Source organism: Coenobita brevimanus, chromosome 55, assembly GCF_032717465.1.
Source record: "Coenobita brevimanus isolate Jiangsu-jjx chromosome 55, ASM3271746v2, whole genome shotgun sequence".
NCBI lineage: Eukaryota > Metazoa > Arthropoda > Malacostraca > Decapoda > Coenobitidae > Coenobita > Coenobita brevimanus.
In genome coordinates this window covers 54,426,196-54,453,858 of record NC_137008.1, presented here as the reverse complement: position 1 = coordinate 54,453,858, position 27,663 = coordinate 54,426,196, and the positions used below count along the sequence as shown (strand labels likewise).

General features: G+C 42.8%; 1 protein-coding gene across 1 annotated transcript in view; it reads left to right on the top strand.

Moving 5' to 3' along the window:
• Positions 1-27,663, top strand: part of Cap-D2 (CAP-D2 condensin subunit) — a 181,169-nt gene that overhangs the window by 113,687 nt on the left and 39,819 nt on the right. The window contains exons 18-22 of the mRNA XM_080273545.1: positions 3,142-3,303; positions 4,270-4,390; positions 4,711-4,827; positions 18,713-18,934; positions 19,768-19,901. Coding sequence (XP_080129671.1) covers positions 3,142-3,303; positions 4,270-4,390; positions 4,711-4,827; positions 18,713-18,934; positions 19,768-19,901 — 756 coding nt within the window. The remainder of the gene's footprint in view (positions 1-3,141; positions 3,304-4,269; positions 4,391-4,710; positions 4,828-18,712; positions 18,935-19,767; positions 19,902-27,663) is intronic.

Genomic DNA, 27,663 nt, shown 5'->3' with positions numbered 1-27,663 from the left:
CAACAATTCTGCCAATCACCACAAGAAGCCCTCCACTTTCATTCCTTCCTATATATGGGATGTAATTAATTTTTGATAGATAAATATGTATAGCATTCATAACCTGATACACATAATAAGCAACTTTTCATTTGTATTACTTTAACCACACCATCATCAAAAGGTCGACTATACATGTTATAATATAATGCATACACGAGGAACAATCACAGATCAAGGGTAACATAGCACGATTGACAGAGGATCTCTTTTCTCTTTATAATCAGATATTTCTCTTCCACGTGCGTATCTCCCACAGAAACTCCTACTCTTCCTGTCCTAATACACCTTTCCTAACCCACCCGCTCACTCACTTGAGAGATTTGTTTTAGCAGGTTGAAACTGCTGTGGTGATTGTATGTACTTTTATATAAATGCTTCCTTCTTACCCCATCCTCCATGACTCTGCGATAGTCTGGATGTCTAGTACTGTTTGTTGTGCTGTGTGAATACCTGAGTGTGTCGCATGTGTGTTGGCATTGGGGAGGGGGGAGCGGAGAGCAGCTCATTACCAACAATCACTTGCTTTACACCCTAGAGAGAGAGAGAGTTTCTTCCATTCTTATGCCAAGTCATTCTGTGTATACAACAAGTTTCTCAACTGCTCCAGTGCAAGTTTAAGTGGTAGGATGGTAGTTCAGCCAGCAGCAACCTGCCATCCAGTAAGGGTGCAGTGCCATGTGGATTCACTTCCAAGGGTGGAAAGAAACTTTTGGCTGCAGCAGTACATTTGGGATTTCAAAACTGCCTGGTTATGGTTTCTATTCTTCTATGTCTTCATCTATAGCTTCCTTTCTGGTCATTCTGTTGCTGCTGTTGTAGATGGCCACTGCTCTTCTCCTAGATCTGTCAATAGTGTTGTTCCTGAGGGCTCTGTCCTATCACCAACTCTATTCCTTTTATTCATCATGACCTAAGCTGTACATCTAATCCTGTCCACTCATACACTGATGATTCCACCCTTCACCTTTCCATTTGGTTCCCGCAACATCCATCTCAGCAGGTACTTCAGCAAACAAGGGATGAGGCTATGGCACACATACTGTCTGACTTGGCTCGTATCATTGACTAGGGTAAGAGTAATCTTGTTTTTATTGCATCAAAGAATCAGTTGTCACACCTATCAGCCTGGCAGAATCTTCCACATTAGTATCCACTAATGTTTAGTAATCCAGCTCAGTCCTGCATCATCCTTAAACATTTTCTCGGGATTTATCTTGGAAAGATCATATTACATCTCTTGTAAAATCTGCATCCAAGAGATTAGATGTGCTGAGCCGACTCCATACCTTCTTTACCACAGCACAGTTGTTGACTTTATACACAGGTTTTATTTGCCCCCCTTTAGAGTACAACTCGTGTGGCGAGGCTCCCCACATACAGCTTTTCTCAATAGGGTGGAGTCAAAAGCTTTTCGTCTCATTAACTCCTCCTCTTATTGGCTCCCTTCAACCTCTGTCTCTTCGCCGCACTGTTTCATCTTTATCTCTTTTCAATCACTACTTCAATGGTCACTGCTCCTCTGAACTGTCTGCTTGCATTCCTCCACCACTACGATGGGCGTGTAGCACCTGTCTAGCAACAAACTCTCTTCCCTTTTCTGTCCAGCTCTCTACTGCAAGAGTTAACAGTTACTTCCAGTCCTTCATTTATGCAACAGGTCAATTCTGGAACTGTCTCCCTCTGTCTGTATATCCTACTTCCTGTGATCTTCAGTCTTTCACACGCCACGTGTCCGGGCATCTCGAAATGAACAGATCCTGAATTTGGCTCTCTTATGTATTGATTTTGTTTTTTTCTTGGATCCTGAATTTGGCTCTCTTATGTATTGATTTTGTTTTTTTCTTGGAAGGAACGGTTTGTGGGCTCCTGGCCTTTGGTTCCTTCTTCCTTACATTTAAAAAAAAAAAAAAAAAAATCCATCTATTCATCATCCAATACTATGTTGCCCCATGAGGAATGAAGAAGCCCGGGGTTAGGCAAGTTGGTCCTGACATTTAAGATGAGAGTGACCAACCTTACTCATCCCTGAGTGGCATAACATGAGAGCAGTAAACCTCAACCACCCCTTTGATATAAACCTACACAGGCTCAATCCGATTGGAGTGCCTTCATTACCCACTAAACCACCAGGCGCCATAATTTGGTTATATGGTTACCACCCAGCTTAGTAAATGGTTTCCTGGTGTACAGGAAACCATTTGGTTTGTCACTTAGTGTAGAGTCACCCATAGGCAGAAGGAAGAGGAAAGAATGAAGAAAAGAAAGACAGAAGAGGAAGAGAGGAAAGGGCAGACACCCAAAGCAGCACTACATTGAGTGAGTGGATGGTGAGTGCCCCCACCTATCACAATATCCATATTAACATTACAGACCTATATATCACCCCAACATTCATATTAAACCTCTCTCTCAAACATGCAGTTCTGGGAGGTAGGCTGGGTTGTGAATGTGTTTATGAGACCTCATCTTAGCATCATGATTAGGGCAGCTGATGGCACTGGACCTGCCACGACTGCAAGAATCAGAAGTTGGAAAATGTTAAGGATCTGCTGCTTGACTTGATGATGTAATGGGTTACCTGTACACAGCTTGTGTAGGAAGTTCAGTGTTGTATGTTGTATGGTATTGAAAAGTGAGCAGTCTAGGAGGGGGATGGGAATAATGAAGGTAGTGAAATGAGAGAGAAATGGCACAATGGAGTTAAGAAGTAGACCAGATATAGAGAGTATCAGGAAGGTCTTGCAAAGTGGTAGACTGATGAGATAGTCCAGACATCCTAAGAGTTTGGGAAAGTATAGTTGTGAGAAGTATGTGAATGTGAGTATAGTTGAAAAAACAACAGTCATTCCTCAGACAACATGGCACTGTAAGAATATACTTGTATGAAGATATTTGAGTGGGAATATGAATGGTGGAATGGAAAATAATTCAAAGAATGCATGGGACAAGGTACTTAGAGATTTATCATAAGCTAAGGATTTCACTAAGGAGGTAGTAGTTTGGAGAGCAGCCATAAGTAAAACCACAGGTAACACATGAAGGTTGGAAAATACACTGTTACATAAAACAGTGATATTGAATACCTATAATTTTTTCCAGTTCAGAGGTAAGCATTATCAGCAGCAACATAAGTGTACTGGTGAATTCTGGCCTAGGAGAACGTGGTGAAAATGACTTTGCTTTGGTGAAAGAGTCCTGCACTGCATTATTGAAGCTGGCTGTCACCAAGCCCAAGACAGATGCACCTACCACCCCAGTAAGGTATGTTAGTGTGAATCTTATTTATGAAGAGCATATTCTGTTCCAGGTAATGTCTGAGAGAATATTAAGCTCTCCTTAACTGAGTTGTGGATGAAGAAAAAGTTATCATGAACACTTCATACCTTTATGCAAAGTCATCTTCCATCCAGTCGCTCCTTGCTATGCAATTGGATTACATTGTAGAAACTCATTGTGTAGCAATTTATCACATAGCAAGGTCATCATAACTTGAATTCAGTAGGGATGGAGATGGGGTCTGAGCACCTTAAAAAAAAAAAAAAAAAAAAAAAAAAAAGCTTGCCCTTAATCGCACCACACTTTCTACTTGGGGTAGCATGCTTGCCAGACATGACTTACAAGTCATATGTTTCAGTATTTCACACAAAGAATTTATCACTTAATATTGCACACTGCACTATTTATGCATTTGCACTGTTATTTGCTGATAGCAATGTTGTTCAATGACCTTGCATGCATAGAATGAAATGAAACTGAGAGTCACAGCAGATGTTAACAGTGGGCGGCCATCTTGGCTCAAACAGCTGACTGTCAGGTCGCGTGTGAGGTACCATGTAGTCATGGGATTATTGTGCACAGCCACCAGAATTATCGTTCTGGAGAATTTGCAGTCATTTTGCCATCATTACAGCCAAATTGAGTATAACTTTCAGTTCATCATTCTAGCAATTTGTCACACAGCGAACAAACATGTGGTGAGTCGTGATTGTATTTAGTTATTTACTTACTGTGATTTGGTAGTCTTGTTAGCTTCCTCAGCCTGTATACAGATGTGTACCAAACAGCATTATCATATCTTTAAGCTCAGTGTTGTCATTCATTCTGGAAAAATCCTCTACATATTAATTTCCAGAAAATGCAGCCTTTTCACTAATGCTCTCTATCCATATTAGAAATGCGAGTGTATAATAATCCCTTTTCTTTTCATGTGGGCTTGATTCTTTTCAGATATGAAAAGGATCATGTGATCTTTGAACGTTTGAGCAGTATTTTGGTAGATGGTCTAACCAAACTGCAAGACCGTCAGTATTCACCCATGGCTACTGAAGCTATATCAGTCATTTATGCTGTAAGTTTGTCTCCGTTTCCTTGTAATGCCACTCCTTTATCTCTGCACGAAGATTTTTCAAATTGTCCACCAAGTAAAATCAGTACATTGACCAATGCATAATGTGAGTTGGCAGTCCTCAGCAGCCATCACTTATTCTAGTCAGTATTATTTTAGCTGATTGTAAATCCTTTGTCTCTCTTATATCTAAAATATATTCAATAAAGTACAGTATTATTATTTTTTTTTTCCTCCAGTACTGGATGATTATACTTTGTTCACCTTTTACCATTTTACTGTTATTGTAACTTGAGGGAAGTGACTAAATTATTGACTTACAGCTTGCAGAACACCCTGACCTAATATGTGGCGATATATTGAAGAGAATGTGCAAGGTCTTGCTTGCCATACCAGTGGAAGAGGAGCAGCAGCAAGATTGTGATACCACCATTTCACAGGTAACCTTTATCAATATGAATGATTTAGTGTAAGAGAGCCTAGCAGTTGAGCTTTAGAAGTGAGTACTGAGATGTGGAATGGTTAAAGAGGTGGTATGGATTCATTTAAAAAATACATGTATATGTAAGTTGAGTACCAAAGAAAGTGTCTGAAAGTGGAAATGAGGAAAATGTCGATCAAGGGATACTGGTGTGAGAAATATGGTAAAACAATTCTTATTTGAAAGATAATGTTGGAAAAAGTTTTAAGAATGAGTTCAGAGTTTGAGAACCACACACAGTACATGGCCATCCCATTAACCTCTTAATGCCTAATAATATCAATTGATGCGATGAGAGTTTTATACCAATTGAGCAGGGCCTGTAAATAACTGAGGAGCATTTCCTCCACCCCAGTTACGATGTACATGGCTTCAGGCCAATGAGAACTCCCCCCTGAGGTGGCATGAGGGGGGATCGGACCAACCGGGGCAGTGGGGAGTACCCCCCCTCTGGGCTGCGTCAGTGCCACCCTCTACCCCATCCCCTCACTCCCTCCCCGTCCTCCATCACCCTCCCACCCCTCCACGCACCTGCATCTTTCCTCTCACCACCACTTATGTCCTTTCCCACCCACGTTCGCCCCTCCTCCCACCCTGCTAGCCTTGTGTCCCCTTTAAACTCCACCCCATCCCTCCCTCCTTGTCCCTCTCTACCCTCCCTCCCCCTACAGACCCCCGAGAGGTATCATGCCGCCAAGATGTTACAGAACACACTGAAGTGCTTTCTTTTCATACAAAAAGTTGGTTACTTTTCCAACCCCCTTATCTACAGGCCTACTTTTCACAGCCTAGTAATCGCACACCTACATACACCTGTTTTCATGGTTGGTGTTACAAAACACTTTTAAATGACCTGTTTCAATAAGAAAAATAGGTAGTTATCAAAATTTTCACATTTTAGATTGTTTTCGAGGGGTAATTCTTATAATTTTTTTTTTAACTTTGACTCGTGATTGGGCAGTAACCATTAGGCCTATGGGGTGCAGATTGCGTTGTTAAGTATGTAAATTCTTCCTCTTTAGCCAGAACACAATCAATTTGCCCATGGTGAAAGTCACCCCCTCCCCCACCCCCCCAAATTGCAAGGGGGGGGGCCTGCCTGAAATAGTTGTGGGCTTAAGGGTTAAGGGTTTTTCATGAATGGGTCATGGCATCCAAGATGATTGATATTAATGAAGAAACTGGACATACTTCTCAGGTGTTCTTTGTTCTCCACCATCGTACCGTCACCACTATCACCATTCATCATCATATTAACCCATTGAATGCGGCTGTATCATATATGATATCTGAGTCCAGATGGCTCTGACTGCGGCTGTATCATATATGATTTCCTGCTTTCAAAAGTTCCGCCGTCAGAAATGGCACGAAATAAATCGGCAAGCAACTCATGGCACCCTATAGAATATTGCCATACATAGATTATGCATTTTTACGAGGTTCAGAGCTCAGCTCAGTTACCTACAAAATGCCGAAGGTAAAGGTACGAAATCTTCATGCCTCCGCTAGCAGTAGCCCAAGCAAATATTGGATGAAATCTCTGGATGAGTGTAGTAATGATAGTGATGCATTGTTCGATGATGACAATGATGGTTCAGATGCTGATTTACACCTTATCTGATCGCAAGATTGACTCTGACAACACAGTGCAACCATAACACATCGATCGCCTGGCACCACCACAGAGAGAATATTTATTACTTCATGGACCCGTATCAGAGGTAATTTTTTCGTTTCCTATATTGTGTTATATACCATTGAACTCGGGATTTTTTTCTCTATTGTTTGACAGTTTTTTTTTTTTTTTTTTTTTTTTTTTTTTTTTAAAGATATTTGAAAACTGCCACACATAGGATGTACACGTAAACAAACACTGACACAGTGAATGGGTTAAGGGGATCGGTGTATTGAAAATGGCCAAAAATGGTGGGTCTAGGTGAAGTTGAGTTATGCCCATGGAAACAATTCATCAACATTCCCTCATATGACTGTGAAATATTACCATTGAAAATTGAGTAAAAATCAGTCAATTTTTACCTTATTTCATACTTTTGCAGGTCGTTTAGGAGGAGGGCAGGGAGGGCTATAAAAATGAATGACCGTATGGCTCAGTAAAACCATGTAAATAATTAAATATATTGTCATCTGCGTGGTAGCAGGCAGCTCTGTCACGTGCTGGCAAATACACGCGGCAGAACACACAACCAGCCAGATGAGTGAGAGCCTTTGTTGAGAGAATACGTACGTCCCTCCGCTGAGTCCTCTCACTTCACTATCTTTTGCTGGCATTTTACCACGCTTTTCCCAAATTTGACTTATACCACTGTATTGGCCAAGATCTGCAGAATATCTGAACAACCAAGATGCCCAAGAGGAAGCAGGCAGTGCTGAGGAAAGCTGCAATGATGAAGGAAATTCTCCTCTCTCCTGGGACCACCAGCCTCCCACCTGTCGCCACCACCAGCACAGCCCCACCACTCACCACTTCTGCACTTCCAGTCTCTGCCTCAGCCATCACTGCAGCACAGCACTACACCAGGGCCGCCATTGCACCACCGGTGGTGGCCACAGCCAGTTCTGCAGCACTGCACAGTCACTACACCTATTCCTGTCATGCCACAGCCCTCCATGTCGTCTGGCCCTGCTCCTGGGCCCTCTGCCTCACCTGCAGGAGCACCTGACTTTGTCAGGATGTCCTGCGACATCAGGAAAGAGCTTCTGAAGTACGTCATCCGACCTGCTGAGATCGTTGACGATGAGCGAGTGATTGTCACACTCAGCACATCAGGCAGCTCCTCGATATTGTTGCTTGCACTGTTTGATTTGCACCTTTGTCCCTCACTGCAAAAACAGACTGTCTGTGCGGTGAGTTGACCTTTTCCTGCACCGGCTGTGACAGTCAAGTCGTCATACGTGACTAACGATGTCGCAGCACAACAGGACAGGCAAAGAAAATGCAGAACAACAACATGAAGGCTGCTTACGAGGATATCAACGACAACATCAGATGGACGGGCCTTAGTCGATTTGTGTCAACTCTTGGGCTTTGACACCTTCAACAAAGGATTGTTCACAAGACTTGCCCACTTCATATATGACGAGATGGAAATTGTCTGTCCTGCATTGATGGAGAAGGGCATCTCCAGTGTCATGCAACACTACAAGACAGCATACATACTTCACAACCCAGCAACTGGCCTCCTTGACATCACGGTCTCATGTGATGGCACCTGGATGACTAGGGGCCACAGCTTCCACATTGGTGTTGGCTTTATTATTGTAGTCGACACTGGCTTCATTGTTGACTGTGAAGTCCTCTCAAACTTTTGCCAGGTTTGCAGCACTCATCAGCACAAGAACTTACCTGCAACATCTGAGTGGAAGGCCTGCCACACCACCTTCTGCAACAAGAACTTCACAGAGACCCCTGCCTCGATTGAGATTGTAGTTGCTTGCCGTATGTGGAGTCGCAGCACCCAGCTTGGCCAAAGGTATACCACATTCATTGGGGATGGTGACTCCAGCACCTTCCTGGCAATACAGCAGCTCGAGCCCTATGATGTTCTTCTGCAGGAGGAGGAATGTGTCAACCACGTCAGCAAATGCCTTGGAACTTGTCTTCGAAAACTAAAAAATGAAATGACAGCCACCAAGACTGGCAAGAGAATGAGATGCAGTGTGTTGGGTGGAGCAGGCCAGCCAACTGACAACATCATAGACATGATGACGAGGTACTGGTATTACGACATAGCTGTACGTGGCGACAAGGAGCCCCCCTACACTTCGACACAAGAAATGAAGAACATCTTTGCCTCATACAATCAAGCAGTATCCACTGACAAGAGTCCCCTGCATAACTTCTGCCCCCTAGGCCCCAACTCTTGGTGAATCTACAAGCGGGGTAAAGCAGACGAGTAAACCATGCGGGAAACACAGTGATAAGCCTGGATGCCTGTCGCAGATCCCTTATGAAAATTGTAAGGCCATCTGGAAGGTTTATGTCGACCTGACGATTGAAGAACTGCTCAAGAGATGCATGCAGGGTCAGACCCAGAACCCAAATGAAAGTCTCAACTCCAAACTTTGGATGAAGGTAGCGAAACACAAGTTTGCTGGTCTGCATAGAGTCAAGTTTGTGGTCCAAGGTGTGGTGCTTGAGCACAACTTTGGCTTCAAGGCAGCCAACTTTCCATGCCACCTGGGGATGAAGACCATGCCATTCAAGTCTGCAGACTTTTGTTTCCTGGAGCAGGAGAGCATAAGATCATACACCCCCATGAAAACTGTCAGACTTCGAAGTAAGAAGGACGCAGACGATGAGAAGGACATCAGTGGTGGGGCCTTCTGAGTCAACTTGGAGAAGACGAGGCCAGCGACAGTGTTGAGGATGTCTCGGTACAGGATGAAGACAAGGCAGACTCTGAAACACCTTGGAGATGATGACACCCACTATAGTGTTGGGCCCTTCTAAAAACAGCATGGAGATGAGGCAGACTACAGAGTTGGAGCATTCTGAGACACCGTGGAGTTGACAAGGCAGACAATAGTGTTGGGCCCTTCTCAGTACACCTCCTGGCAACAGTGTGTTCTTAAACTTCATGATAAGCTAAATACTGTAACTCTTGGTCATACAAGGTTCCTTGATATACCAATCAAAAGGGTGTAAAAAATTCTATAAGGTATCCTAGGCATTCTATTCTACTCCACCCCCGTTCGTGCACAGCATGTTTGCAAAGTTGGGGAAACTTTGATGGTCATTTTCCCAAAATGTAATTTAGCGACCTTTGAGATCGATAGGCTATTGGTCGTACGAGGATTATTTATATACCAGTCAAATGCATGTAAAAAGTTCTGTAAATTCAACACTTCATATTTTTATACCCCTCCCCCTTTGTGCACAGCATCTCTTCAAAGTCTCATTAGGAGGGAACTAATTTTGCCTAATTTCCTCATCACTCAGTGTTGTAATTAGATGTGATATCACAAACTTAAGAGTTTCATTTCAAGACACACCTTCTGTGAGTTGTGTGAACACCAAAAATATGTGATGCAAAGGCATTTTTTAGGAATGCATCCAATTTTAGCAATGGTATTCAGTTTACTCTAATTTGTAACTAATTCGAAAACTAGTCTACTGATTTTCAGTTGTGAGGTACCTGTCGTTATCTCTAATAGCCCTCTGTATTTGTGCCAAAATTTGTGCCAAATCTCATTGAAACTGGACAAAACCTACTGACACGTTCAGGGTAACAACTGGACGATCTCCTTAAACCTGATTCCAGCCTAAGAGATGGAGTGAGATAGAATCCAGAAACAGAGAGAGCACAAATGTAAAACTATGTAGTAGTTTGTCCTGGGACATAGGTCACACAGTCTCACATCATCCAAGCCTCCGAAAGCCTGGCATTGCCTCACATGCAAAACTTCCCCTCCTCCCCATATGTGCATCTGTGTACATATCATACTGTACTTCATTTACCCATTTTGATTCCTTGTCAGTTCCTTTTCTTCCTCAGCTTTTAAAACTGTTTCTTGCATTTTCATTTACAGTATCCATCCTTCTTGGCCTACCACACTGCATAACTTGACAGACCCACACATACCATTGTCACCACCCTGTCGCAATCCAGTCTCCCAATATAACCACAGCCTTGAAGCACATTGTTCTCTCCTTTTATCAGTAGACTTCTGTACTCTGCATCTTCCATAAATCTCTGTCTCTTATCCTATCCAATTTAAGCACTCCCATCATCACTGTTTTAACTTATAATTTTTTGGAGTCATGCTGTACCAAGTCTCACATCCAGATGTTACCAGTTCACTGTTCTTTGGATATCATATACAGTAAAAGTTCTGTAATTCAAATGGCAGGGGACCGAGGGTGTTTGGACGATTAGTTTTTCTGGACTATTAGAAGGGACCTCTGAAAACATTTGAAATATGGGCACTCACAGTCACTAATTTCTTCCCAAGGGTGCTACCTTCCTACCCCTGTTTGCCCAGGGAAGAGGAGAGGAGGGGACGAAACAAGCTCTACCCCCCTCTACCTCGGCTCCCAACCCTCCCCCATACCCTTACCCATCTCAAGCTGATTTCATGTTTAACACTCTTGGTCCCTGTACTACTGTATAGTCAATTTGATTGATCTGTGCAGCTGAGATGTATGCGGCAAGTAGGGTGTGTTTGATACGCAGCTGCTTATTGGCCACCAATGATGTCATTGAAATAAATGCAGGCATGTATTGTTGTGCAACATGCGGATGTAGGTGTACACCGTGGGTGGATATTATAGCGCAACATGCGGATGTAGGTGTACACTGCACGTGCATGTAATCCAACATGTGGACGTGGATGTACACCGTGGGTGGATAATTTATTTCACACGTCACTCATCGTTTTATGAAACTTTATAATCAGCTTTAATTTTCTTTGATAACAGTAAGCTTTTAAAGCTGATTTTGACCTCTTCATCTTAGGAAATTATTCCATATTTATTCTGGATGCTTGTATTGAAGGCAATTTAAAAATATAAATATATCTGTGTTAAAATAAGAAGAGATGTAGATTTAAATCATTGGCGGCCAATCAGGATCCGCAATTCAAACACACCCTACTTGGCCCATGCATCTCAGCTGCACAGGTCAATCAAAGACTATAATACAAACATAGAACACTAGGATATGTAAAAATTATTTAACTATCAACATGCTGCAGCAAGAAATTAATACATTATGACATTGACAGTAAAACAGAAATGTTAACAACAGCTACTTCAATCCTCATGAGTTGGGTTTACTGCTTTGCAAACACACACACACACACACACACACACACACACACACACACACACACACACACACACACACACACACACACACCCTCACACATATATATATATATATATATATATATATATATATATATATGAGGCCTGGGATGGCTGTTGTGAACATTTTTGTTTTACTGTCAACATCATAATTCGTTAACTCACTTGATGTAGTGCTGCCTACTTCTTCCTTAGTCTTTATCACTCTTTTTCTGTGCCTGCCCTCCTCTCTCTTTATTTCCCCCATCTTTCCTGCCACATTTTATTGCTTTTCTTTCCTTTACAGGTGGCTTTACATTGAGTGACAAGCCAAATGGTTTCCTGTAAGCCAAGAAACCATTCACAACGCTGGGTGGTAACCATATAACCAAACCATTCATGCTCCCTACGTGTCAACAAGTGGGTTGGTGGAGGGTTAGTGCCCCTCCCCATTTTCGTTTTCGTTTATAAGGGCTCCAACATGCTTGCATGCATCGGCCTTGGTCACCTAATGGCGGCTCTCCATGCTGCACAATCCATTGCAGCCTCCTTGTTCAGTCCCTTAACCCTGAGGTCACACTTAATGACTTTGTCCCATGTCTTTCTTGGTCTGCCCCTCACAACTCCACCCCAAATATTAACACTTCTCGCCTTCCTCACCCAATTATCATCCCCTATCCTCTCCACATGTCCAAACCATCTCGATCTACCTCTCCACATCACAACACCAATACACTCCAGTCCCATCCTACCTCTCAACTTTTCCATCATAAATCCAGCCCCCCCAGACCTTGCACGCAGAGACGCACTACACATCCACCTAATCATTGTCATTTCTGTACATCTGAACCGGCGAATATCCTTCTCCTTTACTCCCTAGGTCTCACTACCATACAGTATTACACTCCTAACACATGCTGCATACAAGACCCCTTAGCACACAGGGAGAGTCCTCTCAATGTCAGAAGAGGCAAGAGCTCCCTGAACTTCTTCCAACCACTTCTCACTCTAACCATAGAGCCAGCCCCACCTCCAGCACACAACATGTCTCCGAAATAAGAAAACTCTTCCACACACTCAAGAGATTCACCATCAAGTTCAATCCTTTCACGCCCAACAATCTCCACCTGCTCTCCCTGACATGCTGTACACATAAAATCAGTCTACCTCTGATACCACTACATCTCTTGTGCACCCATTTATCACAAACACCGCACAAGATGGAATTACTTCCCACGCCCTTATGGCAAACTACACATGGCCACTCTCCCTCGTCTTTGACAGTACCACCACCAACTGTAGATATCATCACTTTTGTTTTATGTGCATTTACCCTTAAGCCCTTGTGCCCCGTACCATCTCCCCACTTCCTAAACCTTTCCTCCGCCTCCCTTTCATTCTCTGCAATCAGCACCAGATCATCAGCATACAACATCTCCCACAGGAGTTCATTTCTAAAGTCATGTGAGAGGGCTTCAAGTACCATGATAAACAACATGGGACTCAAGACTGACCCCTGATGCACACCAACATTCACAGAAAACTCATCACTCAAATCTCCATTCACTCTTACCTGGGTGTGAGCACCCACATACATAGCCATAACCACCCTAGCCAGCCACTCCTCCAAGCCAAGCTTTCTCATTGCCCCCTTCACCACCTCTCTAGGGACTCTGTCAAAGGCCTTTTCCGAATCAAGAAAAACAAAATACAGATCCCTTCTCCTACCAATATATTTTTCCTGAAGCTGTCGAACAGTGAATATGGCATCAGTGGTCCCCCTACCTGGAATAAACCCAAACTGCATCTCATCAATATTCACTTTCTTTAATCATACCTTCTAAAACTCTCTCCATTACCTTCATTATCTGATCTATAAGCTTTATACCTCAATAATTTCCTCTTTCCAGGGCATCACCCTTCCCTTTTTACACATTTACAATTACACTCTTCAACCAATCATCTGGGACAACACACTCATAAATAATCATATTTATCAGGTCAGTGACTAACCTCACCCCTATATCTCCGGAGGCCTTCAACATTTCGGCAGTCAACTCCCTGTAAAACATAAACAGTAACTCAGGGTCAAATGGCCACCCCTTACGGGATTATGATGTCTGGCGATAGACAGACAGATTTTCTTGTTGCACTGTGTTCATAGTTATATATTTTTTATGTGTCATAGTGTGTTAAGTTTGTGTAATAGTAATGTGGCTTTGAGTGTAAAGCTTTAGGTGTAACTGCCAGTTAAGAATGACAAGTGGGGGACTGGGTTGGGTAGGGGAATGGGGGGGTGTTGGGAGCTGGGGTAGAGATGGGTGGAGCTCATTTTGTCCCCCCCCCCCCCTGTTTTCTCTGGGTTTATAGGGGTAGGAAGAGGGCACCCCCTAAGCAGAAATTATTGATCGTGAGTGTAGGTGATTATTAAATAAACACTTAAAATTATATGGGTTATTGTTTTACTCGCTAGAAATGCAGACGTGTAGATGAATAGTTGCAGGCAGGTACATACAAATCCAAGAACAAGTACAGGCTAGATAATTCCTTAGATAAGGCCCTGAAAATTTTGCAAAATTTTGTCTTGAAAAATTCGAAGTACAGTATTGGGAGTTTTGGATTATTGGTAGTCGGATTGGAGGACTTTTACTGTAATGTAAGACATTTTTTTTGCATCATCTCTTAGATGATATCCAAATGAAAAATGTTCGTCACTGATTGTGTAGTGCATCCATTGCTTTGAAAATACCGTACATGTGAGGCCCCAAGTGCATTGATGTAAGGATCATTTTTTTTTTAACATCAGAAATCGCAGTTTAAGTTTGCAATTTCAGACAATGATAATTCCGTTGCTGTTATAAGTAGAAGCTTCATTTAAAAAAAAAAAAAAATCATGCTGAATGTCATGACAATTTGGAAAGTAAGTTATAAATAATAATATAACTGAGAGTACGAACTTTGGAATATCTCGGTTTGTGGTTTAGAAGTAAAATAAAGTGCAGTTTATGTTATTATGGTGGTAAATATATCATATTATGCATCAGAATGTGTGTTTGTGTGTGTGCCTGTGTGTGTGTGTACTGGGTGGATATTAGCTGCACAGCCTCTTGCCCAACCTTGTCAGTGCAGCCATCATGACAAGGATTACCTGTAGCACATGCTGCCACATCAGTGTTACTGCAGGGGCTGTGTTATTCCAGGCCAAGATTACACCTTTTCTTGACCACATAACTTTGCCATGTGTAAGGCCTACATAGTCGCGTACAACCTCACCCATGGCGACCAGTAGCCGTTTTATCAGAACCTCCATTATCACCACTGGGACCCACAGGCCCAGCCTCATGAGGTACATCACTATCACCGTCACCACCAGCAGGCACCGACACTGCCTGTTCAATATCACCTACATCAACCTTCTCACCCAGTGATTCCTACTTACTATCACCACACTGACATAATATTTCACTATGAACACCATCACTTTCATCATCAGATCTATCACCACCCAATACATTGGCACTGACATTACCACCGGTCTTGGTTCTATAAAAATTGCCACCTTTAAAGTGTGTATCACCTTCATCCTGCCCTCCATACTGCAGGCCTGAAGGACCAGGCACATGGTCGTCCACTTCACTGTCAGAAGACATTATCGTTGTTGGAAACACTATGCAGTGTTAAATGGGTAAGCTCCAGAAACGTGTTTACTGCATGGAGTTGCTGCACCAGTGTACCTACTCAGTGACTCATCAAAACATCCCTAGAACATGAAAACTGGTTTCAGAAAGACCTTGTAAAACACTTAAAAGCACCAATAAAACATAAATAAAAATAAAACAAACAAAAATGGTTAATATTCATAAAAAAAAAAAAATAAAGAAATGCAATGATAGATGTTGCTAACATTCAGTGTCACCTATGCTACACTGGCAACAATGCGGGACTGTGGCTTTTACTACAGTCTGCTGTACATTCGCTGGCTCCCTTACTGAGCCAGCCACAACATGACTACACCACTCATTGTCCAAGGTCTTTCAGCCTTATTTCCAGCACAATCTTGAGGTAAGCGATGTGTTGGGCTGAAAGATAAAGGATTAAAATACTGTAATGCTCTATGGGGTCTAACTCCAAACAGCCAAAAATGTCACTTACATCACTGTTGCATACGGGGCCATATATAGACCTTTTCCAGTGACGTCACAGAAATCACGTGATTTTGTTTACAACTCCATATTGGACGGCAAACTCCTCGCAGTAATGGCTGTCCAGAGAGGGCTGTCAGATATATGCGGAAATCTGAATCAACACCACCAAGATCTGTACAGGAACAAAATAAATTGCTTGGGGCTAGATCTATCTATCTATCTATTGCCAGACGCCATAATCCTGTAAGGGGTGGCCATTGACTTCTAAGTTACTTGTTTTACGGGGAGGGGCACTAACCCTCCACCAACCCACTTATTGACACGTAGGGAGCATGAATGGTTTGGTTATATGGTTACCACCCAGCATTGTAAATGGTTTCATGGCTTACAGGAAACCATTTTGCTTGTCACTCACTGTAATGCCACCTGTAAAGGAAAGAAAAGCAATAAGAAGTGACAGGAAAGATGGGAGAAATAGCATCCTTACACCATATCTAGGGAGAAATTCACCAGTTTCAAGGATTGGGGACCGAAACCAGATCTCAGATATGGCGATTGCTATCACTTTTGGTAAACACTTCATCAAAGTTCACCAGGGCATCCTTCAAGGTAAACAGACATGTCATATTGTATATATGCAATGTAGATAAGTGGAATTGACATATGGTACTTGCAAATCAACTTGGTATTCAGCAAATTATTGATGTGGGGCCAAGGGGGGAAGGACTGTATTACACTGACTGGGAATCGAGTAGTTGATGAATTGGTTTCCCAGTAATATACCTTAGTTGCTGCCCCCTATTCAGAAAGTTGCAAACATAGGCTGGATAAACTTATGACATGCATGGGTTGCATACAAAATTTGTCATTCTTGTAGTCATACTCTTGTGGGAGCTGTCTAGCATGGGGCTATTGACCTACTGCAGTTATTCTCTCTTTTTAATCTGTAAGTTAGGTCAGGTTAGGTTAAGTTGGCTGGGTTAGCATGGTTTGGAATAGAAAAAAAAAAAAAAAGTAATTTCCGACAGAAATGAATACCAGATTCAAACTAATCACACTATAAAACATTTAAAAATGAAAATTTTAAGCTTCAAGGTGAGTTGGGTGTAATTCTGGAAATTTACCAAGAAAATTTACTTATTTTGGACATTTCGGTAATTTAGACCTACGCACATACACACAGCCTATATACTGATGTTTAAAGTAGTATTACATAAAATGCATAATTGATAGTATAGGCCAAGACCGTCAAAACTACTCTTGAAGTTAACTTTTACATTACAACTGAAACATAACATTGGCACAAATTTAAATTAAGTTTATTTATTTCATGCTGATGACCACCACAACATAAAACTAAAAGACTTCAGCAATGTAGTTTTTATGATTTTACATTTTATATTAAAAAAAAAAAAAAAATCTTAGTAGCTACATAGGCTACCTGGTAAAAGAAAAATATAGGGGGCTGTTGATATAAGTACATTATTTATCCTCATTTGTAATAAAGGTATATTTGTACTAAGTGGAAAATGTACATTTAATTGGAGCATTTATTGACAGTTTTGCTTTCTGTGGATCAACATTCTTTTCTAAATAAGATAGAAAATTATAAATAGTAGTACAGTACAAGTAATTTTGCTTCAGTTTTAATTGCAACATTGTTTAGCACACAGGCTGACAGTGGTATATAAGTTTTATGCTGAAGTCTTGAACAATATTCTGTACAGTACTTCTCTATTATTAAAATCATGCACCATGACACAAATATCAGTTTCAAATGAATCACAGTGAAAAACAATGAAAAAATTAAAATACAGTATAAGCTTTTCACCTAACCAAACTTAACCTAACCTCCTTACCTAACCTAACCTAACGTCAAGTATGACCTAACCTGTAATTTAATCGGTTTTACATACACATCTAACATTCTTGATTATTACTGCTATGTCATATTTGGTTTGGGTGAAACTCTGGAATAATACCAAAACAAGGCCCGTGACATGTACCCTCCCCCTCTTTTCCCACGCACACTCATGGCCATGTGGGTCTTGTGCTCTGACATTAACACAGGATATCCCATGACACCTGCAACTGCTAAGAATGGTAAATATGCCCGTATCTACTAACAAATCATCGGCTCACCTGATATGAAATGCTTGCAACAGAACTGGGAGTAGGCCGTTGGCTGCGAATTCTCCCTCTTCATAGCAGCTATCCACTTTCGCCTTTCCTCATTGGCTAGAAACCTGTAGAAGTTTACCCCATTTTCAGTTTTCTGCCTTGTCTTACAGCCAAAAGCACAAGTGTGGAATACCATTGTGGATTCTACAATTCTCTCTCTCTCTCTAGACGTCCGACAATTTGCCATCCAATATGGCGCCGTAAACAAAAGTCATATGACTCGTGATGTCACATGGAAAAGATCTATAGTGATGACATTTGGCAACTCAAGCCACTTGGTCAACATTCATGTGAAGCTACATCGCCAGTTAACAAGGGAACAGGAAAATGTTAATTTGGGAATTAACTCCCCCCCTCCCCAATCCTTTTGCAGGGTTTGTACTCAGATCTCTGTTTATATCAAGGCCATGCATTGGCCACAGATCTTCCTTTAGATACTGTGCCTAAATTATTCTACTAATTTGTGTATTGCTGTGCAGTATGGTAGGATTACATTGGCAATCACCTTAGTATTGCATTAGTGTTTGATATCGAATGTCAACTGCATTACTGTACTTTTTCTTATATCATCGATACATTTTACTCTGATGTATCCAGTTTTACCAAGTTTTGAATATGATTGCTATGTTGAACTGTTTGTAGAAAGTTCCATAATGTATTTTTATATACATGGCATGTTTCATACACTGCCTGAAATAGCTTTTATCTTTCAGTCAAGTGTTTTAGGCGTCAGCGTGGGTGTGCTATCACGGTTCTATGTTGTGGTGGGTCACGTTGCTTTGAGACAACTTGCCCACCTCGATATATACATTTTCTCTGAGTTGAAGCGCAGGAGCTACCTGAAAGAAGAAATGGAGAATGAAAAGCAAATTAAGAAGAAGAAGAAAAACAGACGAAAATCATTGGCAACCTCTGCTTCAGAAGCCTCAAGAGTGGTAGGTATTGCATTTAGCTTTTTCAGTTCATAAGGATAGTCCACCATATTAGTTATAGGTTTACAAACTTAAACTATAAAATATTTTATACCTGCTTCAGCTTGCTTTAGAAACAGGGAGTCCTGTATTACCCCCTTTAGAGATGCAGTAGTAGTAGTAGCAGCCCCAGGTTCATCTGAAATGTGATCCACCTACCATCCACTCACTTGTAGTGCTGCCGTAGGGTGACTCTGCACTGAGTGACAGGCCAGATAGTTTCCAGTAAACCAGGATACGATTTACTATATTATATGTTAGGTAATAGCCGTAAAACCAAGTGATACCTGGTGGTTTAGTGGATTAAGGCACTTCAACCAGACTCCTGTAAGCCAAGAAACCATTTACAACGCTGGGTGGTAACCATATAACCAAACCATACGTGCTCCCCACGTGTCAACAAGTGGATTAGTGGAGGGTTAGTGCCCCTCCCCGTAAAACAAATAACTCAGAGTCAACTGGCCACCCCGTACGGAATTATGGCATCTGGCAATAGATAGATAGATAGAACCAGACTCAGCCTGTAAGGATTTGTATCACATAATGCCACAGAGGCAAGTGAGGTTGGTCACCCTATCCTTAAATGTGAGAATTACTTATAATCTAGCCATGAGCTCCTGTGCTTCTGGTAGGACAAAACAGAATTGGATATTGGATGGATGGGTCTTTAGTTTCCACACCAGCCTCCTGTTGTTTTGCGTTACTACAATAAACAGATCAACAACTGTACAGTATAGCCATGAATCTTCCTTTCAGATAATTGTAGAATATAATGTTACGCTTTGTGTTTCCTTTAGGGATCTCAGGATGGAGATTTGGATGAAGAGATGGGCCTGACTGGAGCTGTAGCAGATGACATGGAAGCAGAATACATTCGCTCTGTGTGCCAGACAGAGTTGCTAAATAAAAACAATCTTCTTGGTAGCATCAGGTAATTACAGGATGTAGATGGCGGTAAGTTGTGGCAACCATCATCCACTCACTCGATGTTGTGCAGCATCTGTGTCTGCCCTCTTCTCATCCTACTTCTCCTTCTCTTCCTGTCACTTTTTATTACTCTTCTTTCCACTTCAGATGGCTCTACATCGACTGACAAACCTAATGGCTTCCTGTGACTCAGGAAACCATTTGCAACACTGGGTGGTAATTATATAATTAGATTACAGGGTAAAGTGGTACCTACTATGGTGCCCCTGTTGATTGGGTGGGGAGATGCAAATGTGGCATCCATCCAGGAATCAAACCTCCACACTGTTCCCTGTGCGTCTCTGTACGAGGCACTGTCAGCCGCAAGAGGACATCATTTCAGTGCACAGGATAGCCCTGCTTGACCAGACGGACTGGGGTTGATCAGCAACAACAACAATAGTACATAGATTTCTGATCAGGCTTTCAGTATTGCTTTACATTTTAATTCAGGAAAAGGAAAAAGTTTTGTGTTCTTAAAATATCTCTGAATTACATTTGTTTTTAGATGAGTTTCTAAATAAAGAAAATATATAGCAGGTATTATTACATAATCAGCCAAGTTCAATACCAGTACAGAATACCCATATTGTTATTGGGGTAAGGTTTGCATTAACACTGCAAATACCTAAAACAGCAGATGTTCCACGTGAAATACATTTACTCTGCATTGTACTGATAATTGTGTAGAAGCCAATCCTATTTATTATTTTATTATTATATATGTAGAGAGAGAGAGAGAGAGAGAGCCTCGGTGGTACAGTGGTAAAGTGTGCATTATCGTACACTGAAGAACGAGGGTTTGCGCCCCGCCAGGGTAATAAACTTTGGGAGTGTTCTTCTGGTCATGTACTGCTTGGCGGACATCAGGGGTGCTGTGATTGAACCAGTGTCGCATACTATAAAGTATGCTTGCACCCAGTCGCGTGCGCGGACCGATTACACTTGGTTCACAGACTACAAACACATCCAAAGCCACTACAACACTACAATTACAAGCACTTCTCACCTACATACAATCTCCACCAGACAGCCTAAGCCACTTGGTAGAGATACATTGGCTGTATCATCCCCACTTCGGTCGGGATAGGCCGATTCTGCAGTGGACATTCAAACGGCTGATGAGATGAGATGAGAGAGAGAGATATATACATATGTATAAAGGTGGGGGCACTTACCATCCACTCACTCATTGTAATGCTGCTTTGGGTGTCTGCCCCTTTCTGTCATCCATCCTTCCTCTTCTTCTTTCCTTCATTCTTTCCACTTCCTTCTGCCTGTGGGTGACTTTACACTTCCTCTTCTGTCTTTCCCATATTCTTTCCCCTTCCTTCTGCTAATGGGTGACTCTACACTGAGTGACAAACCATTTACAACACTGGGTGGTAACCATGTAACCAAATTATGGTGCCTGTTGGTTTAGTGAGTCATTAAGGCACTCAGTTCTCATTGAGCCTGTGTAGGTTTATATCCAAGGGGTGTTTGGGGTTTATTGCTCATGTGATGCCATTCAGGGATGAGTTGAGGTTAGTCACTGCCATCTTAAATGTCAGGACCAACTTGCCTAACCCCGGTCTCCTCCGCTCCTCATGGGGCAGCATAGGATTGGATGATAGATTTAAAAAAAAAAAAGAGAGAGAGAGATACTGAAATTACTGAGCTAATTTAGTTATTGTGTGATTTACTGAAAAGTAATAGTTGGGGATATCCATCATCCACCCACTCAGTGTAGGGATGCCTTTTGTCTCTACACTGAGTGATAAGCCAAACGGTTTCCTGTACCTAGGAAACCATTTACTATGCTGGGTGGTAACCATATAAACAGGGTTTTTGGCCGGGTTAAGCATCCCCCCAGATTCCCCTCTCTAAAATCACTTAATCATGGCAAATGTTTCGGAGGGCCCAATAGCTGCCAAGGGCCTCAACCAAATGGGCAAATTCACATGGCCATGTGGAATGTGAGAGGTGTGAGTGAGGAGAGCAAGAGGGTGGAAGTGGTGAATGAGTTTAAGAGTGCGAGGTGTGCCGTGATTGCATTGTGTGAAACAAAGATGAAAGGGTTTGAAGTGGAGGAGTGGGAGGGTGTAAAGTGTGTAAGGTCGGGCATGAATGGGCGAGGAAGATGCAAGGAAGGAGTTGCTTTGTTGCTGAATGAAGTGTGGCAGATTGGAATGAGAAATTACAAGTGTTCACTCGAGCTGTATGTATGTCAAGTTCAAGTTTGAAAAGGTGAAAATGACAGCGATTGTATTGCACGCACCATGTGTGGACAGTAGTGAGAGAGAGAAAGACAGGTTTTGGGATGAGTTTGATTAAGCAGTGGGAGAAATGCCCAGGAGCTTTTAAAGTGATTGTAATGGGCGATATGAATGGAAGAGTAGGCACTGGTCCTGACGATGACATGAGGGGTTGTAATGGAGTACCAGGAGAAAATTATAATGGAAAGCAACTGAAGGATATGTGTCAGGAAAGGAGGTTGTGCATTTGTAATCTCTGTTTCAAACACAATGATGCATGTGAATGTACATGATATAAAGGGAATGGGGATTGTGCTGAAAGGAGCCTGATTGATCATGTTCTCATAGAGAGGTCGATCCTGGGAATGGTTGCTGATGCGAGGACCGTGAGAGGACGACATGGAGGTCTGTCAGATCATATGATTGTAGTACTGTATACAAGATCAAGCCAAGAGAATTGAGGCGGACCAGGAGAGAAAAAGATTGAAAGTCATGAAGCTGATGATCAAAGAAATGGCAGATGAATACAAGACCAAAGTAGGGGAGGAGTTAGAATCAGTGAATTGGAATGAAATGGATCTGGACAGCCTGCAGAATGCATACAGTATAGGGATTGCTTAGTTAGGAATGCTAAAGTGGTGTGGTGTGGCAACACCACAACAACAAAAAAATAACAACAAAGAAGAAAGGTACGACATGGTGGGATGAAGAGGTTAAGAGAGCAGTGGATGAATTGAGGAAGTAATGGCTAGAGTTTTTACAGGACAGGGGTTCAGTTGAAATGAGAACTGAATATATTGAGAGCAAGAAGCACTTAAAGAGACTAGTGAAGAGGAAAAAGAAGGTAAATGATGGTCTAGGAAGAAAAATGAATGCAAATTTCTCTGAAAATCAGAAGTTATTCTAGAAAGAGGTGCAGAAATGTAGAAGTGACAGCAGAAGGAAATGTGAAAGTGTGAAGGATGTAAGTGGTATATTATTAACCCATGGGGATGAAGTAAGGACCAAATGGAAAGAATATTTTGAAAGCCTGATGAATGGAATACAGAGAGCAGAGCTGCTGTAAACAATGATTGGTTTTGGGGGTGTGCAGAGAAGGAATGCAGTGCCAGGAAACATGACACTCGCTTAGGTGAAGAATGCTGTGAAGCGGCTGAAAACTGGGAAGGCAGCTGCGGTTGGTGAGGTGTATGCAGAGATGATTAAGTCAGTGGGTGGCTCTGCATTGAGTGACAAGGCAAGTGGTTTCCTGTACAATAGGAAACCATTTACTGCACTAGGTGGTAACCATATAACCAAATTATGGCACCTGGTGGTTTAGTAGGTAATTAAGGTGCTCCAATTGAATTGAGCCTCGTTTTCGTTTTCGTTTTCGTTTTTAAAGGCTCCAACATGCTTGCATGTGTCGGCCTTGGTCACCTAATGGCAGCTCTCCACGCTGCACGATCCATTGCAGCCTCCCTGTTCAGTCCCTTAACCCTAAGGTCACACTTAATGACCTCGTCCCATGTCTTTCTCGGTCTACCCCTCACAACCCCACCCCCAATATTAACACTTCTCACCTTCCTCACCCAATTATCATCCCCCATCCTCTCCACATGTCCAAACCACCTCAATCTACCTCTCCTCATCACAACACCAATACACTCCAGTCCCATCCTACCTCTCAACTCTTCCATTGTAAACCCAACCCCTCCAGGCCTTGGACGCAGGGACGCACTGCACATCCACCTAATCATTGTCATTTCAGTACGTCTGAGCCGGCGAATGTCTTCCTCCTTCACTGCCCAGGTCTCACTACCATACAGCATTACACTCCTAACACATGCTGCATACAAAGACCCCTTAGCACGTAGGGAGAGCCCTCTCAATGTCAGGAGAGGCAAGAGCTCCCTGAACTTCTTCCAACCACTTCTCACCCTAGCCACAGAGCTAGCTCCAGCCCCACCTCCAGCACACAACATGTCTCCCAAATAACAAAACTCTTCCACACACTCAAGAGATTCACCAGCAAGTTCAATCCTTTCACGTCTGACGATCTCCATCTGCTCACCCCGGCACGCCGTACACATAAAATCAGCATTATCTCGCAGTCTACCTCTGATACCACTACATCTCTTATGCACCCATTTATCACACACACCGCACAAGATGGAATTACTTCCCACGCCGTTGTGGCAAACTGCACATGGCCACTCTCCCTCGTCTTTGACAGTACCGCCACCAACCCTAGATATCATCACTTTTGTTTTATCTGCATTTACCCGTAAACCCTTTTGCCCCATACCATCTCTCCACTTCCTAAACCTTTCCTCCGCCTCCCTTTCATTCTCTGCAATCAACACCAAATCATCAGCATACAACAACTCCCACGGGAGTCCTTTTCTAAAGTCACGTGAAAGGGCTTCAAGTACCATGATAAACAACACGGGACTCAAGACTGACCCCTGATGCACACCAACATTCACGGAAAACTCATCACTCAAATCTCCATTCACTCTCACCTGGGTGTGAGCACCCACATACATGGCCATAACCACCCTAACCAGCCACTCCTCCAAGCCATGCTTTCTCATTGCCCACTTCACCACCTCTCTAGGGACTCTGTCAAAGGCCTTTTCCAAATCAACAAAAACAAAAAAAGATCCCTTCTCCTACCAATATATTTTTCCTGAAGCTGTCGAACAATGAATATGGCATCAGTGGTCCCCCTACCTGGCATAAACCCAAACTGCATCTCATCAATATTCACTCTTTCTCTAATCATACCTTCTAAAACTCTCTCCATTACCTTCATTATCTGATCTAAAAGTTTTATACCTCTATAATTTCCTCTTTCCAGGGCATCACCCTTCCCTTTATACACATTTACAATTACACTCTTCAGCCAATCATCTGGGACAACACACTCATAAATAATCCTGTTTATCAGGTCAGTGACTAAACTCACCCCTATTTCGCCTGAGGCCTTCAACATTTCGGCAGTCAACCCAGACACACCTGTTGCCTTCCCCACCCTCATCCTGCCTATTGCCTCATTCACAGTAGCAGTATCAATCAAAGGCCAAGGGCCAGACACTGGATCTGCTGGCTCCAAACCTTCCCTGTCCCAGTCAAACTCCTCATTCAACAACCGGTTATAATGCTCTCTCCATGCATCTTTAATATCCTCACTGTTCACCACTACCCTTCCTTCATCATTCTTCATACACTGCTCACCTATGATATCCCGATTATCCCTCTTCATCTGACCTGCCACCCTAAATATATTTTTCCTATCCCCATGATTTAGGTTATCAAGTAATTGTCTCTGTGACTCAGACTTTGCCCTGTATACCTCTCTCCTAGCCCTACGCTTGGCAGCCAAATATTCCTCTTTGCTACCACCCTTCTTCCATTCCCGGAAAAGCTTTCTTTTCTCCTTAATTGCAGCTTCTACACCCTCATCCCACCACCAAGTTACTTTATGTCTTGGTGGTCCTCTTGTCCAGCCGCATGTTACATCAGTAACTCTCAAGAAATTGTTCTTGAGGGCTCTGTACTGTTCATTAACGCCTCTGTCTACAGCTCCCTGTTCAGCCACCACTCTCCTCAACTCGCTATAGAAGGCATCCCTTACTACTTGGTTTTTCAGCTTCCATATTTTCCTCCTAGGTACATAAGTCCTCTTTTTCATCACTTGTTCTTTAAGCACCATATCACAAATCAATAGTTTGTGCTGCTGCACACACTCCTCACTTCCTATAACTTTAACATCCCTCACTAACCTCCTATCGGCCCTCCTAACCAGAAAATAATCTATCTGACTGCTGTTTCCCCCAGACTCATACGTAATTAACCTACTGTCTCTTTTCCTAAAATATGTGTTGCACACAATCATGTCCGTTGCCTCCCCAAACTCGAGTATCCTTTCCCCTTCTGCATTCCTTAGACCATATGCACATCCCCCATGCACTCCTTCATAACCTTGTGCTGCTTCACCTACATGACCATTTAAGTCCCCTCCCAAAATCACTATCTCATCATCCCGCATACCACCCACTACACGTATTAAATCATCCCAGAATCTATCTTTCTCTGATTCATCCAATCCTGCCTGTGGAGCATATGCCGATATAATCACAGCTATCTTTCTTCTGAACAGAATTTTCACTACCAATATCCTATCGCTTACTCTCAAAACATTCATAACATATTCCACCCATTTCTCCGCAACCATCACACCAACACCTCCATATCCGTCTGTCCCCCCCTGCCAAAACAACTTATAGCAACAGTCCTTCCCAACAATCTTTCTGGCTGATCCACCCCTGTACCGGACTTCCTGCAAACATGCCACATCCACCCACCTCCTACTGAATGCCTCAACAACTTCCCCTGCTCTTCCCCTCAAACTTCCCACATTCCATGAACCCACCCTCATCCCCATGGGTGATTTACTGTCCTCAGGCTTGCTTTGAAACCTTTTTTGTTTTGTCATCTTCAGTATTAATAAATGGGGACAGGCACAGCACAGGTCCCACTCACTGCACAATCCCAGGTCCAGGCAATGGATCTGGGACCCCTAGCCCACCAGCTTACCAGTGGCTGTGGTAGTGGCCTCGGGGCACCCTGCCAGGACAGCTGCAGGGACACCCTCCAAGCGCGTCTTGGCACTGCAACAATCCCGCCATTATACACCCACTGATAGGGCAGCCTCCTGGGGCGCTACTCCCAGGTTCGGGCCCCTCTCTATTGGGCGGAAGCGGCAGCCTGGGAACTGCAATGCCCTGTACCCTCTAGCACAGGCCCGAGCCCCATCTCGCCCCGGACCCATGATCTATGCCGGCGGAACCCCCGCTACGCCTCCCCCCAGAAGTCCGCCACTAGGTAGCGGGGGCAAAGTTTTCTGGCCGCATGCCCTTGCTGGCGCCAACCCCTGTGTAGGTTTATATCCAAGGGGTGGTTGGGGATTTTTGCTCATGTAATGCCACTCAGGGATGAGTGTGGCTGGTCACTCTCATCTTAAATGTCAGGACCAAGTTGCCTATCCCCGGGTTCCTACGCTCCAGTATGGGTGACATAGGATTCGATGATGGATGGAAAGAGCAGAATGAAGTAATTGTTGGAGATATGTAACAAGACATGGATGAGTGAAACTGTGCCAGCAGAGTGGAAAAAGGCTGTGATTGTACCTCTGTACAAAAATAAAGGCGAACAGAGTGAGGTTAAGAATATTTGTGGCATAAGTTTACTAAGTGTGGTAGAGAAGGTATATGGAAGAATTATAATAAAGTAAGAGAGATATCAGAAGACCTAGTGAGTGATGAACAGGGTAGCATTAGGACTGGCAGAGGATGTGTGGATCAAATGTTTGCAGTAAGACAGATAGTGGAGAAGGCTTGTGAGAAGGACTATAAGATGTTTATGGCATTCATGGATCTGGAAAAACCATATTACAAAGTAGACAGAAGGATTGTGGAAGGTGTTGCTCATGTAAGATGTAGATGG